General features: G+C 39.0%; 1 protein-coding gene across 1 annotated transcript in view; it reads left to right on the top strand.

Moving 5' to 3' along the window:
• Window positions 1-549: 549 nt before the first annotated feature.
• Window positions 550-20,216, top strand: part of PGRMC2 (progesterone receptor membrane component 2) — a 131,142-nt gene continuing 111,475 nt past the window's right edge. Inside the window, exon 1 of the mRNA XM_010008981.1 lies at window positions 550-618. Within this exon, the coding sequence (XP_010007283.1) occupies window positions 550-618 (69 nt within the window). The remainder of the gene's footprint in view (window positions 619-20,216) is intronic.

Genomic DNA, 20,216 nt, shown 5'->3' with positions numbered 1-20,216 from the left:
CCATGCGGGCAGGGCTGGGAAAGGCGGGCGGGAGGGAACGTTTGCAAGGCTGGCAGCTGGGAAGCGATGATACCGCGTCTGCACCCAGAGCCCGCCCGTGGCACTGCTGGCGCGGCGCTGCAACAATTAGCTCTTCCCAAAAATGCATGCATAAATACATGAAGCCGATTTCACAAGCAGGACTTCACCCTGCTGCACGGGCTGCGTGCGCGGAACACGTACATTCACGGTTTCTCAGGCAGAGAAACTGAGGCACGTAAGAGTTAAAATGCTGTGGCCACACGCATGGTGCGTAATTGCCAGGGCAAGAATAAAACTGCAGGCTCCCCGTTATCAGTCCCCAGCGTTATCCCTCCAGCTGCCTAACTTTGATACTTCTCAAAGACTAGAAAGAGCTAGCACGTACTGCGGTTCGGTTCACGTCTTTCTAACAGGAAGCGAAATTACCTTAAATTGGCACCAAATTACATGCTAAACTTCCCATTATGGAACAAGTGTGTTTGAATGCAGATTTCCTCATTTCCCACGTAAAGCGCTTTCCCTCGCGCCATGCACCTGTGCTCCCCTAGTGAAGAACTCCCCCTTTTGAGCACAATTCCTGAGCAAATACAGTATGAGGTAATAAACACCACGGAGAAGACTCAACATAATCTCAGGCACAGAACCCAGGCGATCAGGAGAAAGTAATCCCCATAGTATGCAAATGTAAAGTAAGGCAGCCTTCAGAGCAGCATTAGTCTGCCAAAGAATCGCACCCAAGTTCAACAGAAGAATTGGGTCATTACTCATCCGTGCAAACTGAGTAATTTATCCTGCCGACTTACCCACCTACCCAATAATGAAGCAGTACTTGCATGGCTACACATCCTAAAAAGTAGTGTACTGCCAAAATATCCTCCCTAAAATTATTTTATCACTGTGAAAATAAGACAGTTGTCATTTTATGCATAGAACGGCCTGAAGTACCTTCAGATTTCAGAGCCTAAGACTTTGATTCCCCTTGTTTTCATCTACATTAAAATAAGAAAACACACACATTCTTCTACATTTTCCCACACTTGGCACCCAGACCTGTAAAGATACCCAAGCAGCTCTGCACACACAAGCATCATCAGAAGTAGCTCTACTGATGTCACTGGTATTGGCAGGATCGGAGCCGTCGCTTTTTGCCATTCACGGTACAGCCATTGGGCACCTCTGATCATCTGTGCGACATAACTGATCATGTTATCTGATTAACATGCCCTTACTGCCAAGGATTACGTTCATACACCCAGCATCTTACCCCAGAGCTTCCAGGAACCTACCCCAAACACTAATTTTCAGTACTGCCAAAGGAGTCAGTGTCTGGACACTGTGTTAATCTGTTTCATTCAAACAGCATGTGTCCACTGTGGTGCTATGGTAGAAACCTTGGAATAGATTAAATCAGTTTTTTCACTCAGTGGTCTGTAGGCCCCTTGGAAACTCATGGTCTGCTTCTCATAAGTCCATAAAAAATAGTTAAGATTAGCCATGCCACTGTCAGGTGACATTTACTCTACAGAGGTGTGCACCTCTACTGGATTCATTTGGTTTTATTTTTAATCCATCGTAAAAGGATAACTGGAAATGTTGCTTGTCCCACTTTTCTGAATTCTTTCCAAGAAAGTTCCGAACTGGCTTCTGAGAAAAACTTAAACGAGAATGTGCTCTAGTTTCCAAAAAGGAATGAAACTTTCCTGTCTCAAACTCCTAGGGTTTGAGGCAATATTTTTGTTTTTCATTAATTGGTTTTCCTTTGCATATACAGCCAAGTTTAAGTTACATCTTGTATTTTAGGAAACATTTCTCTTGGAAGTCATGCGAGGCCATACATGTAGGAACAGAACATGACTGTTTGCACAATGGTGGGCTGTGTTTTAGAAAGCAGTGACTAGAGATGCTATCTACATTACTGTAGACAACCCAAAAAATTTGGAGCCACTGCGCTGAAAAAGCAGCTAGTCCAGGTCCAGTCTTCATGAGGAAGGTAATGCAACTGAAACAAGGATTTTGTCTCTGCATGTGGGGCATCAATGAGACTGATCTGGAATAAGGTACTCATATGTTTTAAAAGGAAATATTGGAAATAGTGAAAAATGAAAGGCCTAGTAGCTAGAAGAATAATTTTGGAAATTCTTGGAAAACACGAAGAAAAGGTTATGTCCTGTCCTATTTCAACACTAAAGGTATAAAGCTGTACACTAATATAGCTGTGACCAAACAGGAAAGAATACAATAGAGCATACCGTCACTGATACAAAACAGTGCTAAAAAAAAAATATCTACATGTGATCTAAATAAAGCAGTGAGTTGTGCACTGCAGAATCAGCTACAGCAGCTTAAGACATGGTTACACCTCTTGCCTGAGAATGAACACCAGTGGCAGACACCAGGATGGACTGTGTGAGTGACCCTCTACAAACTTGCTTCCCTACAACCTCAGTGCCCAGCTCAACCTGCCCAAGCAGGCAGGCTGCCTGCAGTGAAACAGAGAGGGCCCGTGGGGCAAGGAGAGAAACTGTAACTGCAGCAAACGTCCGACCACTGGCTGACTTTAAAGGTTAGGAAACAGAACAGGGATGACCTCACAGTAGCCTTCTGCTACCTCTGCTGGCTACATTTCAAGGTGATGGGTAAAATTCTGCTGGAGGTAGAATCAGTAGAACTTTTGTCATGGACATCAGTGGGGCTAGAATTTCAGTCTTCAGCTCTAACCAATATTCACCCCCTCAGCGAAGCAGACTTTTTTTTTTTTTAAATAAATAATGTCATTAGACACTGTGCCTCAATCAGTCATCTTTGTATCAGTATTAATACGCATTCCAGAAGCACTCAGAGAATACACATCAGGCTTGGAGTTAAGCTTTGCACTGACACACAGAACTTCCTTTTCCAAGTTGCTTCATCAGACATAGTCACTCCACATTAAATTTTATTTACATTTTTTGATCACTTATATAATTTCTTAATGTCTCCTTCTTGACTGTTGTTTCTGAGCAGATGCACAAAGCCAAGGAAAGAATATGTGGCTTTTCAGCACTTTTTCCCTAGCCTTAAGTGGAAATCCATTGCTGCAGGTATTTTATCTGATAACATGTTTACAGATATTTTATCTGATAAAATATTTTCACTCACTTTTTAATTTTAATTTATTTTTACTCCTTTTACACTTGGAATCTTTTCTGCTAATCATAGGATAGAATCATAGAATGCTAGGTTGGAAGGGACCTCAAGGATCATCTAGGTACTACTGTAGTTTATATGAGATGGCTAAGCACCCTGAGACTTTCTGTCTCCACACCTGAAGGCAGAGTTAATGAAGCTGAGTTTCTCCCCACTGTTAAACTTAGCCCAAGAATCACTTAGAACTCAAAACTGCTCTTTTGGTCTTCTGGCTCCACTGCTTCCATTTTTTCCTTCATTATTCTGAAGCTTAGAAACCTGACAGGAAGAACACAGTGAGGATCCAAACCAGCACTGTCAAGATTCCAGCTTGTACTTAACCTTCAAGAGCAAGAACTTCCAGAGAGCTTTCAAATCTCCTGTTGAGGTCCACTTAGTCTCTAGTTGGTCTACTCACATGAGCAAAGGAAAAAAAAAAAAAGGATTTTGACTCATGCATATGTAAATCTATACCACTCACAAATTGCGTAAGTGCAATATTTTTAACTCCTGCAGAAATAAAACTTGGTCACACGGCTTATGTATGGACCATAGAGGGACACAGCTGTCACAGTTTTGTCTAATCCAAATACATCATTGATGGCAACGAGGCACCTGACCACCTCACAAAACTATGCACACAAACATTAATTTGTGCTCTGGCTTTTTCTTCCTTCTCCTTATTCACAAGCACTGAATTTTGGTGTGTCTGGATTAGGGAGGTCAAAAAGACTAAATTCAGGTAGTATGTTATTTCCTTTTACTCTGAAGCTGAGGCTTACAGCTATCAGGATTGCTTGTGGGTGTTATTTGCAGATTCACAGGCCATACTCCAACGATGTGCTTATTCCCATGCTCACAACCCTCATTCTTCTGGTTTATAGCTCTTTTGTTTAACCAAAATGTAACTGTCATAAGAGGGCACTAACTGGGTATTGGAGCCAAGTACTCCAGTAAGTAGAAACCAAGCCATTAAAGGATGAGGATGGAGAAGGATGAAAATTAATCTTTAGAGCTGAACTTTGTATTTAACATGCTATCAAACAGGGTGCTTGCAACAGAGAGACTAGCATGGTCTTTTTAATGACAAAACCTGAGCAGTAGAGATTACAATATTCATTTTATGTGTGGGTAGGCAGGGTCATACAAAGGTTAAATCACTTGAACAAGTCACATGGTAAGTCAGCATTAAAACCAAGAATAGAAACCTAAAGTCATGCCTCTCAGTCCAAGGCTTCTAATGATTAAACTTTATCCTCTCCTTTGGCCTGCTCTATAGCACATAACACAGTACAAAGTATAACTCCATGACATTTTGTACATAGATACCTTAAAATATTTTTGCAAGTCAAACGCAATCATTGCATGGATATGCAACTGCTGACATTGTATATTCACCTGAAAGTGCAGAGGTATGCCCAATAGGTAAAATTTGCTGAGCTCCAAAATATAAAAGCTCAGGTACTGAAATCAAGTGTTTCCAAATTATTCTAATTGGAAAGGGGAAGCTGACAGAAACACAGTAGGACAAGAACCTCAAGGGAACAACTAGATGCAGGCAGTTAACTTGCAGGTCTGCGAGTTAAGCGGGATGAAGCTGATGCATCACCTTTAAGGTAAACAACACAATTTTGTACATGATGAGAAAAGTAATTAGCAGCCAAGTTAATGCCTAAGTACAGGAAGAATGGATTGCGAAAACCTCAGGCAAGTGAGAGTTCAGCAGCAACAGATCAAATCTCAGTTCACTATATACACGTGCCTATCTGGCAGCTCATCAAGGAACATTACAGTGTCTAATCTAAATGAACTGCAATATTAAATTGTGTATGTGCAGGCAGAAATCATGCAGTGAAAGAAAGGTGCTATGACAAGACTCGTAGAAGTGTTCAAAGGAATCTGATTACTGATTTTCTGATTGCAGCATGTGCCCTGATAACTGGTTGCTAAAGGTGAAGTAGTGGTACCAGTTTATTGGGGAAGTACAACAAAAATCAATGTCTTTCTTCAGTAACAACCTACTGCCAAATGACTTTAAAAAAAGAAAAAGAAAAGAAGAAAAAAAAAAGAAAAAAAATATCAGCTGAAAAGAAAAAGAAAAGAAGAAAAAAAAAAGAAATAAAAAAATATCAGCTGTTGAAATTGCTCTGAGCAGCTTCTGGTTACATTTCTGAAAAGAGCAGAAACCTTGGAAGTACCTTCCCATGTGGCCCTTCTGGATTCCCCTTAGTACTTTAAGGAATTGCCCCAGAGTTGCTTCTATTTGTGGTCTCTCCTGGGACACCCTCTTCTAAACACAGTGACTCACAGTTTGTTGAATTTAAAGCTGTTTCCAGACCATGAAACTGAGGTCTGCCACAAGGGCCAAGACATTATTCACATTTCATGGCAAAAAACAGACCTAGGACAATTAGGCACAAGTCATAACGCAGAGGAGAGACTCACTAGGTGTATCCTCTCTAGGTATAGCTCCCTATCCTCAGTTTATCAGTTTCCATGCTTGAAATCCCCCTTAGGGGATGTGTCAATCATCATTTTGATAAAGGGCAAATTTTCTCCCATAATAGAGGTTCACTGATTTAAGATGCATTTGTCCTGAAATCTACACTTCAAATATTAGTAACTACAGCTCAATAGTACATAGAACAAGGGCAACAAAGGTGTAAAGAAGCCATCACTTCTAAATAAAGAAAATACTAGTCAAATAGGCAACTGTTCTTTACCTCAGGTATTTTACCTTGCCAATTATGTGTTTGAGAAATTAAGTTGTTCATGATTAACACACAGTAAAAATGATAGAGAAAACTAATTTTTGTCTTTTTCTTGTGGTAATATTGACTGCTCAGCTTTTCTACAAGTTTCACTGTGTAAGTAGGCACAAAAAATTTTTAGAAACTCTCAATCAGCATAAATGGAATAAAAGCTGCTTCATGTATTTCCATTTCACTGTTACATATATTCAGAGGTTCAACAGTCCAAACAGGACTCAGAACAAGAAGCTCAGAATATCCAGGACAAAAGAACCTTTACAGATTAAGAGAAGTTGGGCCCTTCACAGAATCTTAGGGGTTGGAAGGGATCTCGAAAGATCATCTAGTCCAACCCCCTTTCAGAGCAGGATCACCTAGAGCACATCACACAGGAACGTGTCCGGGCAGGTTTTGAATATCTCCAGCAAAGGAGACTCCACAACCTCTCTGGGCAGCCTGTTCCAGTGCTCTGTCACTCTCACAGTAAATGATTTTTTTCTGATGTTTACATGGAACCTCCCGTGTTCCAGTTTGCACCCATTGCCCCTTGTCCTATCACTGGACATGACTGTTAAAGTCCTGGCTCCATGCTCCAGACACTCGCCCTTAACATATTTGTAAACATTGATGAGGTCACCCCTCAGTTGCCTTTTCTCCAAGCTAAAGAGACCCAGCTTCCTCAGCCTTTCCTCATCAAGGAGATGATCCACTCCATCATCTTTGTGGCTCTAGAGCCCTTCTCTAACCTCCCTCACTCACCCCAAAAGAAAAGCAGGCTTGGGGATGGTATTGGCATAACCAGGGCAGTTTATCTCATATATCAGTGGACCACATAACCTTACAGCAAAAGCCCTAGCTGACTGTCTCTGTATCTGGCTGGCATTAATACATATCCAAAGCAACCCAGTTCACATTGTTATGCTTCTGCTTTGTTGAGAGCCTATCAGAATTACACACCCAATAAAAAAAATCACAAACATAAGGAAAGCCACAGTAGCCTTATCAGGTAGAGAATTATTATCTGTTTTGCAAACAAATCACTGAGACATAATGGTAAAGAGATACGAATGAAAACTGCCTCTGGCAAATCAAAGAGACTCAATTTCATGATTCAGCCCTAACATATTACAATAGTGTAATCCTTCAGTGCTGTTTGAAATGTACACAGTACAAAAGGTCAGCTATTGTTAATAGTGCATTTGCACACTGGATGGATCTAACCCCAAATTTCTGGTTCAGACTCTAGGAGAGCAGTATGAGTTATAGAAGGTGGCAGAGTCTTTGCACATGAAGATGCTCAGAGGTATAACCTCAAACAGCTGCATAGTAAATTTTCAGTGCACATAATGCAAGCACTTAGGATGTAAACAGCCCTCAAGTCATTTCATACCATTTATAACAGTAAAACAGTAATTTTGAAGATCTTTATTTTTCTTTTTAATAGACAAAGGAGTTTATTGCTTATTTAGAAATTACAGTGTCTTTGTTGTAAAGCAAAGACAGTCAAAGCTGAGACTGTCACAGATATATTTAACTAAGCACACAGTGAAGAATGAAAACTTGAATATAAAATCATTACTCTGGCTCCTGTGAACTTTGCTTCACCAAGAAAACAAAATGAAAAAAAAACCTGCAGCAAACAACAGTCTCTGACCTTCCAGAACAACATTTAAAAAAAAAAAAGACTGATCTGCTTATGTGGGCAGATTTTGGCACAGGGTAAACATCTATGTTTGCTCCTCAAATTGCACAAGTCAGAAAATAATGTCTCTCTCTCTTTTATCCAGGACATGTTTTTAAACCATGGTGCATTTATGTTTCTTTGACAATTTAAGGGACGTTTCCTTCTTTACATGGAAGTGCAGCACTGGGACCAAGTAAATATGCCAAGTGCCTGTAATCTGGTATCTCTAAAGGAGGAACGGACACATCCTGCAGGGAGCACACGTATCCCTACGTAACTGCCAAAACCACAGCTCCAGCCTACTCGGCTTCTCAAATATTCAGCCAGTCAGAGCAGCATCTCTGCCCTCTGCCAAAGCTAAAGGTGAAGCCCTCAGTGTCTCAGATCTCTTCTGGAAAAGGGCCCAACTACTTAAGGGAGCTAGGCAGAGTCTTCAGCCACAGCACACAGAGTGGAAAAAAAGTTGACACAAGGTAAGTTCAGGAAAGCCTGAAAGGGCACCAGCCCCACAGCAGACAGTCCCATGCCACAGTACAACTTGTACTGGCACTCTGCTGTAGTGCTCTGGATCAATAGCATCTGTAATAAAAGCACATATTGACTGATAAGCTAGGCAGATGCACAGAGGGAGCAAAGGGATTTTTCCTCTCCCAACATGCTGGCACTGGAGCCTAGAGCAATGATTTGGCTCTACCTTTACGTATTTATCTTTATTTCATGCTTTTCAAAGAGCTGCTTCAGGGGGTTCTTTGGAGTCACCCTCCTTTTTAAGGAAAAAAAGCATCTTTCATGACTGCCTTAATAAAATGTTCCAAGTATTGTGCAGTCAGTAGTGCCCAACACATGCCTCAGACATCCTAGTTAGCTTGTTTGCAGGAGTTTGATTTCAGTGAAGGAAATCAGTGACAGCAAAATGGTCCCAAGCCTCGGGCAATGTAATGAAAGACCAAGATCACCAGCTGTGTAAGCCCTGTCATGTCATGTGAAAGTACTGAAAATGTGTACATCTGTCACATGCTGTCCCCAGTGAGGGAGCCCCACTAACCAAATAAGGTGGTTGCCCCTCAGAACACAATTAACATAAGCTGGTTAACTGTTCTAAATGCTTTTAAAGATGCCAAAGACTAACTACCACCTTTAATTCTATATTTTTTGCATTAATATATAGTTCAGAAAATCAAGCCACAACATGCACACTTAGTTTTCACAAGTATCTCAAAGTCAGGAGATCTCCAAGCCCAGCTAAGGGAAGAAGACACTGATTCTTGTCTAATTTCAAAAATCCCTTCCACACAGTTTATAAGCAACCATCAAAACCAAAAACGTGAGTTGAAATTGTCTTTTCACTGGGAATGAGTGTTTATGCCACTAACTTCCACAGAGCTAGGATTTTTCCTGAGCCTACATTGCATAATTACAGATAATTCTATATAGCCGTTGCCACTCAAACTGTATAATCTTTTACAGTAAACTGATGTATCAAACACAACACATTGTACTCTGATTGAAGACACCATCTCAACCTTAACATGAAACGAGGAATTAGCTGACAGAGGGTTTAAAAGGTGCAAATCATTTCCAGCATATGGACCAAATGAAATAATACTTAGCAAGGTGCTCGCTACAGTAACCCTGTTTATACATCTGAGCACAAAGATAGATTTATTTAACCCTATTAAAATTTAGGCCAAGACTGAGAGTATTAAGTAAAAGTAAAGACAAAAAATGTGCTAGCTTACTGAGACTAGCTTCAAAGGAATTCAATGTCCAAAGCTAAAAATGTAGTTCAGCAAATTCTTGCTCATTTGTCCAGCTCTGGAATAGTCTAAACTTACTTAGTACCTCCCTGCATGATTGCAACATTCCTTGAAGATCTGCAGCTCTTATTTTTTTTTTGCATGATCTGAACTGCTTCAGTTTGCATAATGAGATCATGGCTTCAGTCTCAGCCCAATGCAGCCAGCTGCAATGGTCTAGGGCTCCTATTGGTTAGATGCTTCCACCTTCTGCAAGCTGAATTTCGCAACACTCTTCTGGGGAGCCAAAGGGCCTGCTTGTTCTCATCCTGCTTCATCACTCTGTTGCACAATGCCTCAACTTTAATAAAAGGGATGGAGAACACACATCTCAGCCCAAGTTTCAGGCTAAATAAGTATATGTCATATCTTCGTGCTTACTATTTTTGTTCTGACTATACTTTTTTAAAACTGCAGGATAAAAGTCTTAATACTTGACTGATTTTTTTTAACATTTTAGGTCTAAGACCTGCAGAAGACTTTTGCTAGATATGCTACAGACATAGGACAGCAACTAAAATGTCTTAATTATTTTTGCATTTTTAAGCTTTATTAATAATAGCAGTCCATTCAGCTCACACTTCCCTATTGAGAAATAATTTTATTCTTCATATAAGAAAAACTCCTGTATATGTAGGCCACAGCTTGCAAAAATACACAAATAATATATTTTCTAAGAGATTAAGTTTGTAAGTGTGGCACACCACTGGACAACAACCATGAATCTCCTAAAAAAAACCCCAACAAACAAACAGGAAAAAAACCACCAAAAACTTGTGCAAGGAACAAGTTGCAATTTTTTTTCTTTGCTCTAAAGTTACATCACCCTTATCTCTTGGGTACAGATGACACTAATAACCATGTGCCCGGACTCCAGATAAATTATCAGTTTCCTTAAAATAGTTTGAAGGAGCAAAACAGCAAGAATGTTGCATAGGGAAGTAGGAGGGTTTGGTCTTGAACCTAATTTTGAAAATTCTTTCACTTTATCCTCTGAATTTTTTTCTGCAGGTTTTCATATACAAAAATCAATCATTTGTTCGTGCAGACTCAGTAGCTGCCTAAGTAGCTACCCAAACTGCACACAGTGTGAGCACAGCACCTGTGCACACTACAGCTGTCTCTAGACATGTTTTAGCTATTCAGCCCAAGCAGTTTAAATTATCTCAACCCTTCAGGAGACCACTCTTTGTCTTTGTTTAAGATACTTATTTTAACCTTGAAGGCACTGATCCTCATGAATAACTTAATGTTTTCCAGTGACATTACACAGAAGCGTGCATATCCAAATGTTTGTAAGTAAGCCAAGTTCTGCAGAGAACACCTTAATCCCTTGACTCCCATAAAATGCTTCACACTAAAAAGAAAAAAAAAAAAGTCTCATATAGTTGCTGTGTAGAAGATTTGAGAATCTTCAGATAGGTGAGGGTTCATCCTCTAAAGCTACAAGAGTATCCCACCCACAACACGGAGTCCTGTGTCAGATAAACATTCAGGACATAGCCATGATCAGAAATTCACAGCCAAATACAGGTAGTACCAAGAGGATTCCAAGATTTCTACAGCAAAATGTACTAACTTCATTTTAATAGGAAAACACGATGAGCTCCACAAACAACTGCTGAGGCATTAGAGGTCATTAGTCCCACAGAGAAAGCACTGACATCCTGCAGTATCAAATTGCTTATCACTAATTTACAGAGACTGGATCCACAAATATATTTCTATCACTTTATAGTTAATTAATTACACATATTAAGCAAATGAAACTGAAGGATGCAACAAGTACTCCTGCAATAGCCAATGGCTATGTCACCAGCAATTTGCTTTTTTTGCATTCAGAGAAGTCCTCCCAGTTTTCCTTTTCTTTTAGTGGCAAAAAGGAACACAAAAGGATGAAGGCTGTGATCTCATTAGCACAGCGGAAATCAAGAGACTTCTGTTGCTTTGAGATTGGTGAGACAGCTCCAAGAAAAGAACATCATAACCCTGTGCATGAGTTAACAATCAACACAAACTTCGGAGAATCTTCAGATAGCAATAAGAACATCCCAGTGCAGCTTTTCCTTATGGTAGGAACAGAAGAAGCCCACAGATAGCAATACAGCACTTAGGTATTTGTAAATTAATTCTGAACCTCCCATGTGGAGTCTTCTAGAAAAGTAGAATTTATAAAAAGTAAAATGTAATTTTTTTAGTATATCAGATTAACACTAATGGCTAAAATATTTCCTGATTTATTATTTTTATATAAAATGTTGTTAGAAGCAATTGTAAGCTTATAGTTCATCACTTTTTGGCTAAAGCTGTTCTGCTAATTCATTCTCCCCTTGTATAAAATAATACAAAAGAAAAATCCATGTTCAGGTTAAAGTGTTATTTTGCTCGAAAACAAAGCAGAAACAACAACAAAAAACTCTGTCCGGTATTTTCAATATCATACAGGCCGCTAGGATGGAAGTTAACTGCCTTCCAGGCAGAACCAGTACCTGCACAAACACTGTTCTGCACACATTTCGGTCCTGAGGCATCAACTACACTATTATCATACCTAAAATTAGACAACTTTATACGTTTTTGTCAGACTGAGTGCTTGTGTACCCCAGGCAATTTACTTTTTTTAAGAAAGAATGCAATATATACTGATGACTTAGATTTAAATGTTTAGGAGGTGGTTTACATTTTGATATTATTCCTTAGCATATGTTCAAGACCTTGTTATACATATTGTGTGTACATATGCATTCTTTTTGGTTACACAGACAACAGATCCTATAAATGAAATATCACCGCAGTTTAGTTAAAATGAACACCCATTTTTGTTAATTTAAAAAATACCGATTTTTCTTGAAAACCCAAAATCATATTATAAAAATAATTTCTGGCATTGATGGAGCTCTGTTTTTTGGGGTTTTTTTAAAATTATTTGCATTAATTTTTCATGTACTATAGGAGTTTAGGACATTTGAGCATCATGTCTTCCTCTCTCATTAAAAAAAGAAAAAAGAAAGAAAAAACTCAAAAACCCAAACCAAAGAAACACACACACAAAATCCCACCCAAATCAGAAGGGAACATACATAAAGGGCAATTCCACAGCTATTTTGTGGTAAACGATAAACCACAGTGTCCCTTGGTGGATGTGCAGAATGTGTGATCCAGAGTTTGGAATGTCCTCGTTTCCTGACACTTTTTTCCTTTTTCATCTATTTAAGAACTGCTGACTGCTACATTTCATAGGGAGAGGCAACCTTATTCTTTACTGGTTTAAGTGCCAGGCTTAGCAATGACTAATCTTTCTGTTCTGGTATTACAGAAGCAGTTCTGAAAAGAAAAATACATAAAATGTAAACATTGAGGGTTAAAGCCTCTTTCCATCTTTTTTACCCCAATTTTGGGACCTAATTTTTAGAATGTTCTTGGAATACTCTGTGAAATATTAAATTTGCTCTGTGATACAAGGTCAATGCACTTCTTCCATATTCATTGATGCTAGCCTTCATACTTTGAGTTAAAGGTCATATAAATCAAACAACTTAAATCCAACAGGACTAAAAAGAAAACAGAACAGAAATTGATGACCAGAACAGCAGAACATTTGAACTTCTTCAATCCAGACCCTCTAGCCCCTTACAGTGGTTTTACTTTAGTGTTCAAATCTATGCCACAATCACACTAAACCTTTCTTAAATTAACAACATTTCCTTTGATAAATGGCAAAACCAGTAGATGAAGTAAAGAATTTCATTGATACAGAAAACAGCAAACACACACAAAAATTACATTTTCAGGAGAAAATTGGTCATTGGATATAAGAACCTCCAACTCTCTAAAAAAACAATATGTAATTTGGTTTCTTACTTTAAAGCAGGATCTGGCTATGCAGATTTTCCTGGAAAAGGCACTAGCTTGAACCCAAAATCTGACAAGCTATCCCTTCCTATTAATAGGTAACTAAAGCATAACAGCATTTCACTAATGTATTTATAATCTACATGGTCAAAATAAATAGCATTTTGAAAGTATCTCTTCACCAGAAATCACAGGCTAGATCTTGCTGACAAAACACAAGTTATATGTTCCCTCAGAGGTTACTCTGCTTCAATCAATATAAAATTTCCTCATCAAATTCTTCCATTATTTAGGGAGAACCTGTCTTGTGTCTTTTCCTTCATTTTAATGCTTCTTATTTCCTCTTCTCCTTCTCCTCAAGGATATTCTTTGTGTTTTTTCCATTCTTGGCAGCTGTTTCAGCAGCTGCAACAGCAACAAGAGAAAGGAGTCACCTGGACTCTCCTGACCATGCAGTAGCATCACACTGGTAGTCCCCTGGTTCCTAAATGCAGTATGGTTAGTTGAACAAGAGCACCCTCTCTCTGAAGCAATTTTTGTGCCAAGAAGCCTCACTGATTTTCACAGTGGGCAAGTATCATGTGACTGAATGAGATTTGGACTTCTCCAGCCAGCTCCATCTTATAAATACGTCACAGTCTGAAACAGCTGTCTAGACATCCATCAAGCTGTTGGGTTTCAGCTCTCCATATTTAGTCTTCGTGTGTCTAGGCTTGCTTGGATTGAACAAGCTGAAGTATTCTCTCTTTCTTTGGTATCTCTGGTACATTTCCAGAGCACTCACTAGCTCTCTATCAGTCACTCTCTTCTATGAGACTTCCCAGTCCAACTGCTGTTCTCAATCAACTAATACTAACTTTTCTCAAAATAGGCCCTTTGCTACATCTGTGCATCAGGACTATTCAGTTTTCAGCTCATTTCTTCAGGAGGCATGTGGCTACCAAAGCAAACTGATCCTTAACTCTGTGTGCAACATAATACCTCCAAGTCTCCATTTTGGGAAACACAAGCAGTTTGTAGATTTAGCTTTTAAATATGTCTTATATACTAAATGCACCCATGCACATACCTACTTGGTCCTCTAAATAGTCTAAGTTGTCCTCTTAGTATACAATTATCCCTATTTCTACATGGAGCTGCTCCTCTGAAACAGAAGGCCCACAAAACGTTAGTGTTGCCTCACTTCTCAGCTATTGTACTTGTTTTCTCCATTCCAAAAGTGTCTAGCAAAAGACCTGTAAATCCAGATTTCTTTTCAAGGTATTACACAGACCAGCTTTAAAGTTCCTTCTTCTGCCAAGTAAGTCATTACTCACTTACCTGGCAGAATGGTTAGGGTTTCTTTCTGACCACTATTTCTTGTGTGTTTGTTAAGTTGTGCTCCTCATTCAAATGTCATTGTTTTATAACAGTTCAGGCATCTAATACATAGTAGCCAATGCAGAGACAGTTGCACCTTTTCTTTCTTCCAGAACCAGGAATCATTTCTGCAGGGAAGACTATACACTGTTCTCAACAAAACTACACAGAAAAAACAAAGGTCACGTAAGACTTGTGGAACAGTTCACATAAATAATGCAGAAGGGGACTTATTCTTTGCATCATAAAGCTGATGTTTCTCTGAATCTGTTTTCTCAATTATTGTACACTTTGTAAAAATTAAAGAGAATCCAGAAAGTAAATGGAATTTACTACTTTACTAGTAGATAGTGATACTGTAGGACTACCTTCATTTATTTTAATTTGCTTTAGTAACAAACATTTAGACAAAAAAATCATAAGGGCATTTTTTTAAAAGTATCCATGCCACATTGTGAGCTGTTGCAGGAGTTACGCTATCCATATTCTAGCATCTCCTTTAAGACACCAAACTACTTTGCTGAAGACCTGTAATTTTCAGCAGGCTTTATTAATGATGGTAAGGTTTAGACTGAGCTTGTAGGCTCTAATTTAAAAAAATGCTTTTTTGCTGAAAACAGCACAAAATGCTAATATATAAGCCCTTTTTTACAGCTCAACCTCACTAAAAATACTTTATTTGAGGTTGATGAGAGCACAGCATAATTAAGGCTACACTTTAATTAGCAAGTCGTGCAGCACCATCAGAACAGGTCTGAAGAGCAAAATGGGTGTTGCTGGGAATCAAAAAGTCATGCTATATGTGTTTCTGGAGGGAAGGGGAAGTGCTTTATACTAGTTCTGCCCCAGACTCCCACACTGAACTACCATTAGCAGTTAAAGCACTTTAAATATGCTCCTGAAGCCTGCCTTTTGTTTTAGTTCAATGTAAAAAGAGCTCAGTTTGTGTTCTCCAAGGCTATCTGACAACAATCCAAGGTAAGGCAGGAGGACGGAAAGATTCATGTCACTAGGACATCCCCTCTCTGAACTAAAAAACACACATACATGTACCCTGTGATGATCAGCAGAAATACTTGAGGAAGAAGCCATTTAATATGGAATTAACTATGAAGAAACAGCATGTTTTCCATGAGAGTTCTGTTCTTAAAAGCTTTCCCTATTTAATAACCCAGTACCTTTTCAGGAACATTACAGAGCCTGCTGACTTTGGAGTAACCATTTAGGAAGGGCAAAAAGGTTACAGCCAAGATGTCTGTTTAGCATTAGAGTACCTTAAAGAAACTTTAATGGGTCCAAGGTAGGAAAAGTAAAATCAGAATAAAAAGCTGTATTGCTCAGACATTTTTTCTTTGAAAGAAAAGCAGTTGTCTATAGCAATATGGACACAGATGTTTTCAGATACAGAAATAAAATACAGGTGCCGGAGACTAAGTTAACTTCATATGTGTATATGGGTCTAGACTGTCTCAAGAAGAATGAGAATCAGATTCATTTCATGTGCACACCATCACTAAAGCACCAAGTTGTTCTCCACATTGCAAATTCATTCATCAGTACTTGAAGAGTGGGACACCTCCTGGTAAGTTTTGACATACTGAGACATTGCTATCCAGATCCATGAACCAGGAGTTCATATTTCTGTGGTCTGAGGCTGAGTTCTGCAAAGCACAGTGGTATGACCTCAGCTCAGCTTTGTGGAAAAATTCTTGTTGAGCTGTGAGAGAGTATGCAAGCCGAAACGATGCAAAGTAAGAAGTAAAAGCAGTAAAAACAAAGACTAAAGTAGAAGCAGTAACTCAAAGACTCAAGAGAAAAATACTGCCACAAAAAGGTATAAAACCCCAAAGAAGGGTTAAAAGTCAGCAAGATCAAGAAAAAGCGTATTCCAAGAAGCAGCAGAGGCCAATTCTTCTCCACCTGACTGACCAGCAGAGACTCATTAGATGTTTGCGTGAGGAGTGGTGCACATGTCAGGCTGGCCTAAAAGAATTTTGTTCCTACCAACAGTCTAGCCAATAAATAATTACCGAGTACACATGGGCTGTATATACTCCCACTTGGGAGTCTCTATGCATGGAAATTATATCAATACTATAAATTTTGATACCTATTTTGATACCAACAGGCATCGCTACTTATTTATTTCATTATCCATTGGCATTGCTACCCATTGATGTCTATTGATTTCAGAACTTTGGTATTGACAGGCATTGATACCTGTACACATCATTACCTTTTGATAGCAACAGGCATCAATATTTATCACCTTTCAGTACTGATAAGCATCAATGCACATAATTTTTAATACTCATTTCAATATATATCAAAAAGTATTGATACCTACTAATAAGTATAGTTATTAGTATCTCTTTATTTTGAAATGAAATTTCAATGATAGTATTCATCAAAACTTATTTCAATACCCATTTTGATAACAAAAGGCACTGAAAGAGTATGATACCCATTAAAAGGAATCAATGCTTATTAAAAACAATGTCTGTCAATAACAATCTCGACACCAGTAGGCACTGACAGCATTCAGTATCAAGAAGCATTTATACCTATCAATTTCAATACTGATTTTTATATAATTAGCCATTGATACTATTAATATCAATAGGTATCATAAGGCAGGCATTGATACCTACCAATTTCCATACTGATTTTCAAATAAATAAGCATCAACAGACATTTATAAGCATCAGTACCTATTGATTTCAATAGTTATTGATTTAATCTATAGTCATCTCTACCTATTGATTTTTATATCAATAGGCATCTATAACTAATACCTAAAATTTTAAAAACCTATTGATAGGTAGGTATTGATAGACTGATTTAGATAAGTATTGATACCTATCAATTTCAATACCTTTGGCAGACAAAGACAGTTACTGTTATGGTAGTCATCAGTTGACATCAATACTAATTGATAAGCAGTGAACATGAATTTTGACACCAATATTTTTTAATAACTATCAACACCAATCAATCTCAATACCTTGGTATATTAAGAGGCATCAATTAATATGGATTTTTACATTCTGGCCAAAAAAAAAGCTTAAGTTTTAGTACGTAGGTTATAGGTCATATTATTCCATATGGAGTTTGTTCACTTCTGCTATACTTCCTGCAGCAAAATATTGAAACCAAAGCATATTATCCTATAGGATATTTTGCATTCATAATCAGGCGTGCAAAATCTTGCATTGCAAAGGTCAGTGAGCATGTGCAAAATCACACGCACAGATGCAGGGGTCATTTGTTAATAACTGGTTCTTGATACGTAGACAGAGGACAAAAATAATATAATATTATTTCATTATTTCCAGGAATTCTGAGTTCTTACATAGTGCTCAAATTAATTTGGTTTCCTTGGAAGTCAGTTCTCTTCAAAACAGGCAAGTTTACTTTCCGCATTTCTCCAGATAGCTCAGCTTCAGCCTCAAGGTGTGCTTCCTTCTTTAAGATTTGAGAGTTATTAGTTCTATTTAGATTTCTTTCTACAGTACTGGGTCCTCTGAGATGCCCACAGTTTTATTTCTGAAGGCTGGTAACACAGACATCCACATCAGCTTTTTTTGCTTTCAGCTGCCTAAGAAGCTGCAGTACCACATGGAAAGACAGTTGCATTTACTGGCATTGTTTCTCATTTTCATCATTTTGTCAACTCTAGATTTGGGGTTTAAATTTGCTTATGTGACTAAAGGAAAACTGATAGCTACAAAAGATACTGCTTCGTCATGTTATCCTAATACAGATCAGTGTTGCAACCAGAGTATCAGCCTGTGTGGTGTCACTGGCACCTTCTGGAGAGGCAAGTTTTCAGAGTTCACCTCTTGCCTGCTGGAGAAGTTTAGGATCCCCAAAGTAATGCTTCTTGCTGATGGTAAATGTCACCATGGTATCACATTATCACAACTAGTTTTGCAAAGTCTGACAGAAGATACCAACTGATGAAGCACTGCATGGTAAGGAAAAGCCACTATCTAGCAATTCAGACAACCTGCCCTCAGCATTTATTTTTTCCAAGGGTGTTTCCCATGCCAATAGTGACTCAGCCCAAATGCCGTTACCTTAAAAACATGAACAAGATCACAACCTTAAGGAGCACAGCTGATGGCCAAAACTGAATCAGGTTAAGTCAGGATGGATATAACACACTAAAGCAACATCTGCCACACCAAACCTGAGAATGAAAAATAAGACTGGTCTCCACCCTTAAGTAATCTATACCAATATGAATGGTATCCCAACATCTGTGCAGTTGCTTCATTAAGGAAACAGTCATGAAGTGTGATGGAGATTTTTAATAAAAACTGGCATACTTTTCACAAGTTGTAACAGATCCCTTTATGAGTATTTAGGTACAGAAAGAGGGTGATGCACTTTGCAAACAAAATGAGTTAGAGTAAAAGATTAAATGGCTGAAAGGACTGAGAGCAAGCACCTTAGCTTTCAGGTTATTTCACATCAGGGAGTAACTTAGCCCAAAGTGAGCTGTTCAGCACATCTATGAGGTTGGTGCTGAAATGCCTCCTATCTCCATCATATTTGGTGTAGGAGGGTTACTTTGGATCAGAGCCTGGCCTAGGGCCAAAACTTCTTCACAAAACTGTTCAACATTTTCTGAAGGGAAGTTATCCTCAGGGGCTTCATGGACTAAATTACAGGTCTCTCCAAGAAGCACTGCTCTGCCTTCTCATTTATTACAAATATTTCAGCACCACAGTAACCACTTCCAAATGCAGCAAGACACAAAGAGAGAGGATCATCTGTAGCGTTTGGGTGCCCATTTACACCATAGGACATCCTCCAGACATGCTGTGACACTAGGCTCCTGCACTGGGACTGTCTGGGATGGAGTTAACTTTCTCCATAGCAGCACATATGGTGCTGTGTTTCAGATTTGCAACTAAAACAGTGTTGATAACGCAGCAGCATTTTGGTGATAGCTGAACAGTGCTTGCACAATGTCAAGGGCACTTTCTTTTCCTCACTCTGCACTGGGAAGCAGGCTGGGGTGGACAAAAAATTGAGAGGTGACACAGCCAGGACAGGTGACTCGCATAGTCCAAAGGGATATCCCATACCATGCAATGTCATTTTCAACAGTAACTGGCAGGTTTTATCTTCCAAGGTAGCCATTGCTTAGAGGCATCAGTGTGATGATGGGATGAGGTGAGTCACTGCCCTGGCATCACTTGGTTTACCCCCCCCTTTCCATCACTTATGACATACATGTCTTCGTCTTGATCCACGTTTTGTTTTGTTGGGGCTTTTTGCTTTTGGTCTTCCTGTTCTCCCCTTCTTCACAAATGGGGGAGGGGGGGTGCAAATGAGTTGCTGTGTGGGTGCTTAGCTGCTGGCTGGGGTCAAACCACCATAGTCCTAAAGCCATACCCCTCTAACAACAAGCTTTTATGAGAAAGGACAGGTGAAGGAAAGTTTGATAAGAGCTGTTAAAGCAGCAGACATAGCACAGCAGAGGCAAAAATTGTAACAATTAAGGAATCAGACGGCAGAGCCAGTTTGAGTGGGAGGGATGATACCCTATGAGCAATAAAACCTTTTCTTTCTTTCCCT

Source organism: Chaetura pelagica, unplaced genomic scaffold, assembly GCF_000747805.2.
Source record: "Chaetura pelagica isolate M959 unplaced genomic scaffold, ChaPel_1.0 scaffold221, whole genome shotgun sequence".
In the NCBI taxonomy this organism is placed as follows: Eukaryota; Metazoa; Chordata; class Aves; order Apodiformes; family Apodidae; genus Chaetura; species Chaetura pelagica.
The sequence above is the reverse complement of the archived record's forward strand: the minus strand, read 5'-3'. Positions and strand labels throughout refer to the sequence as shown.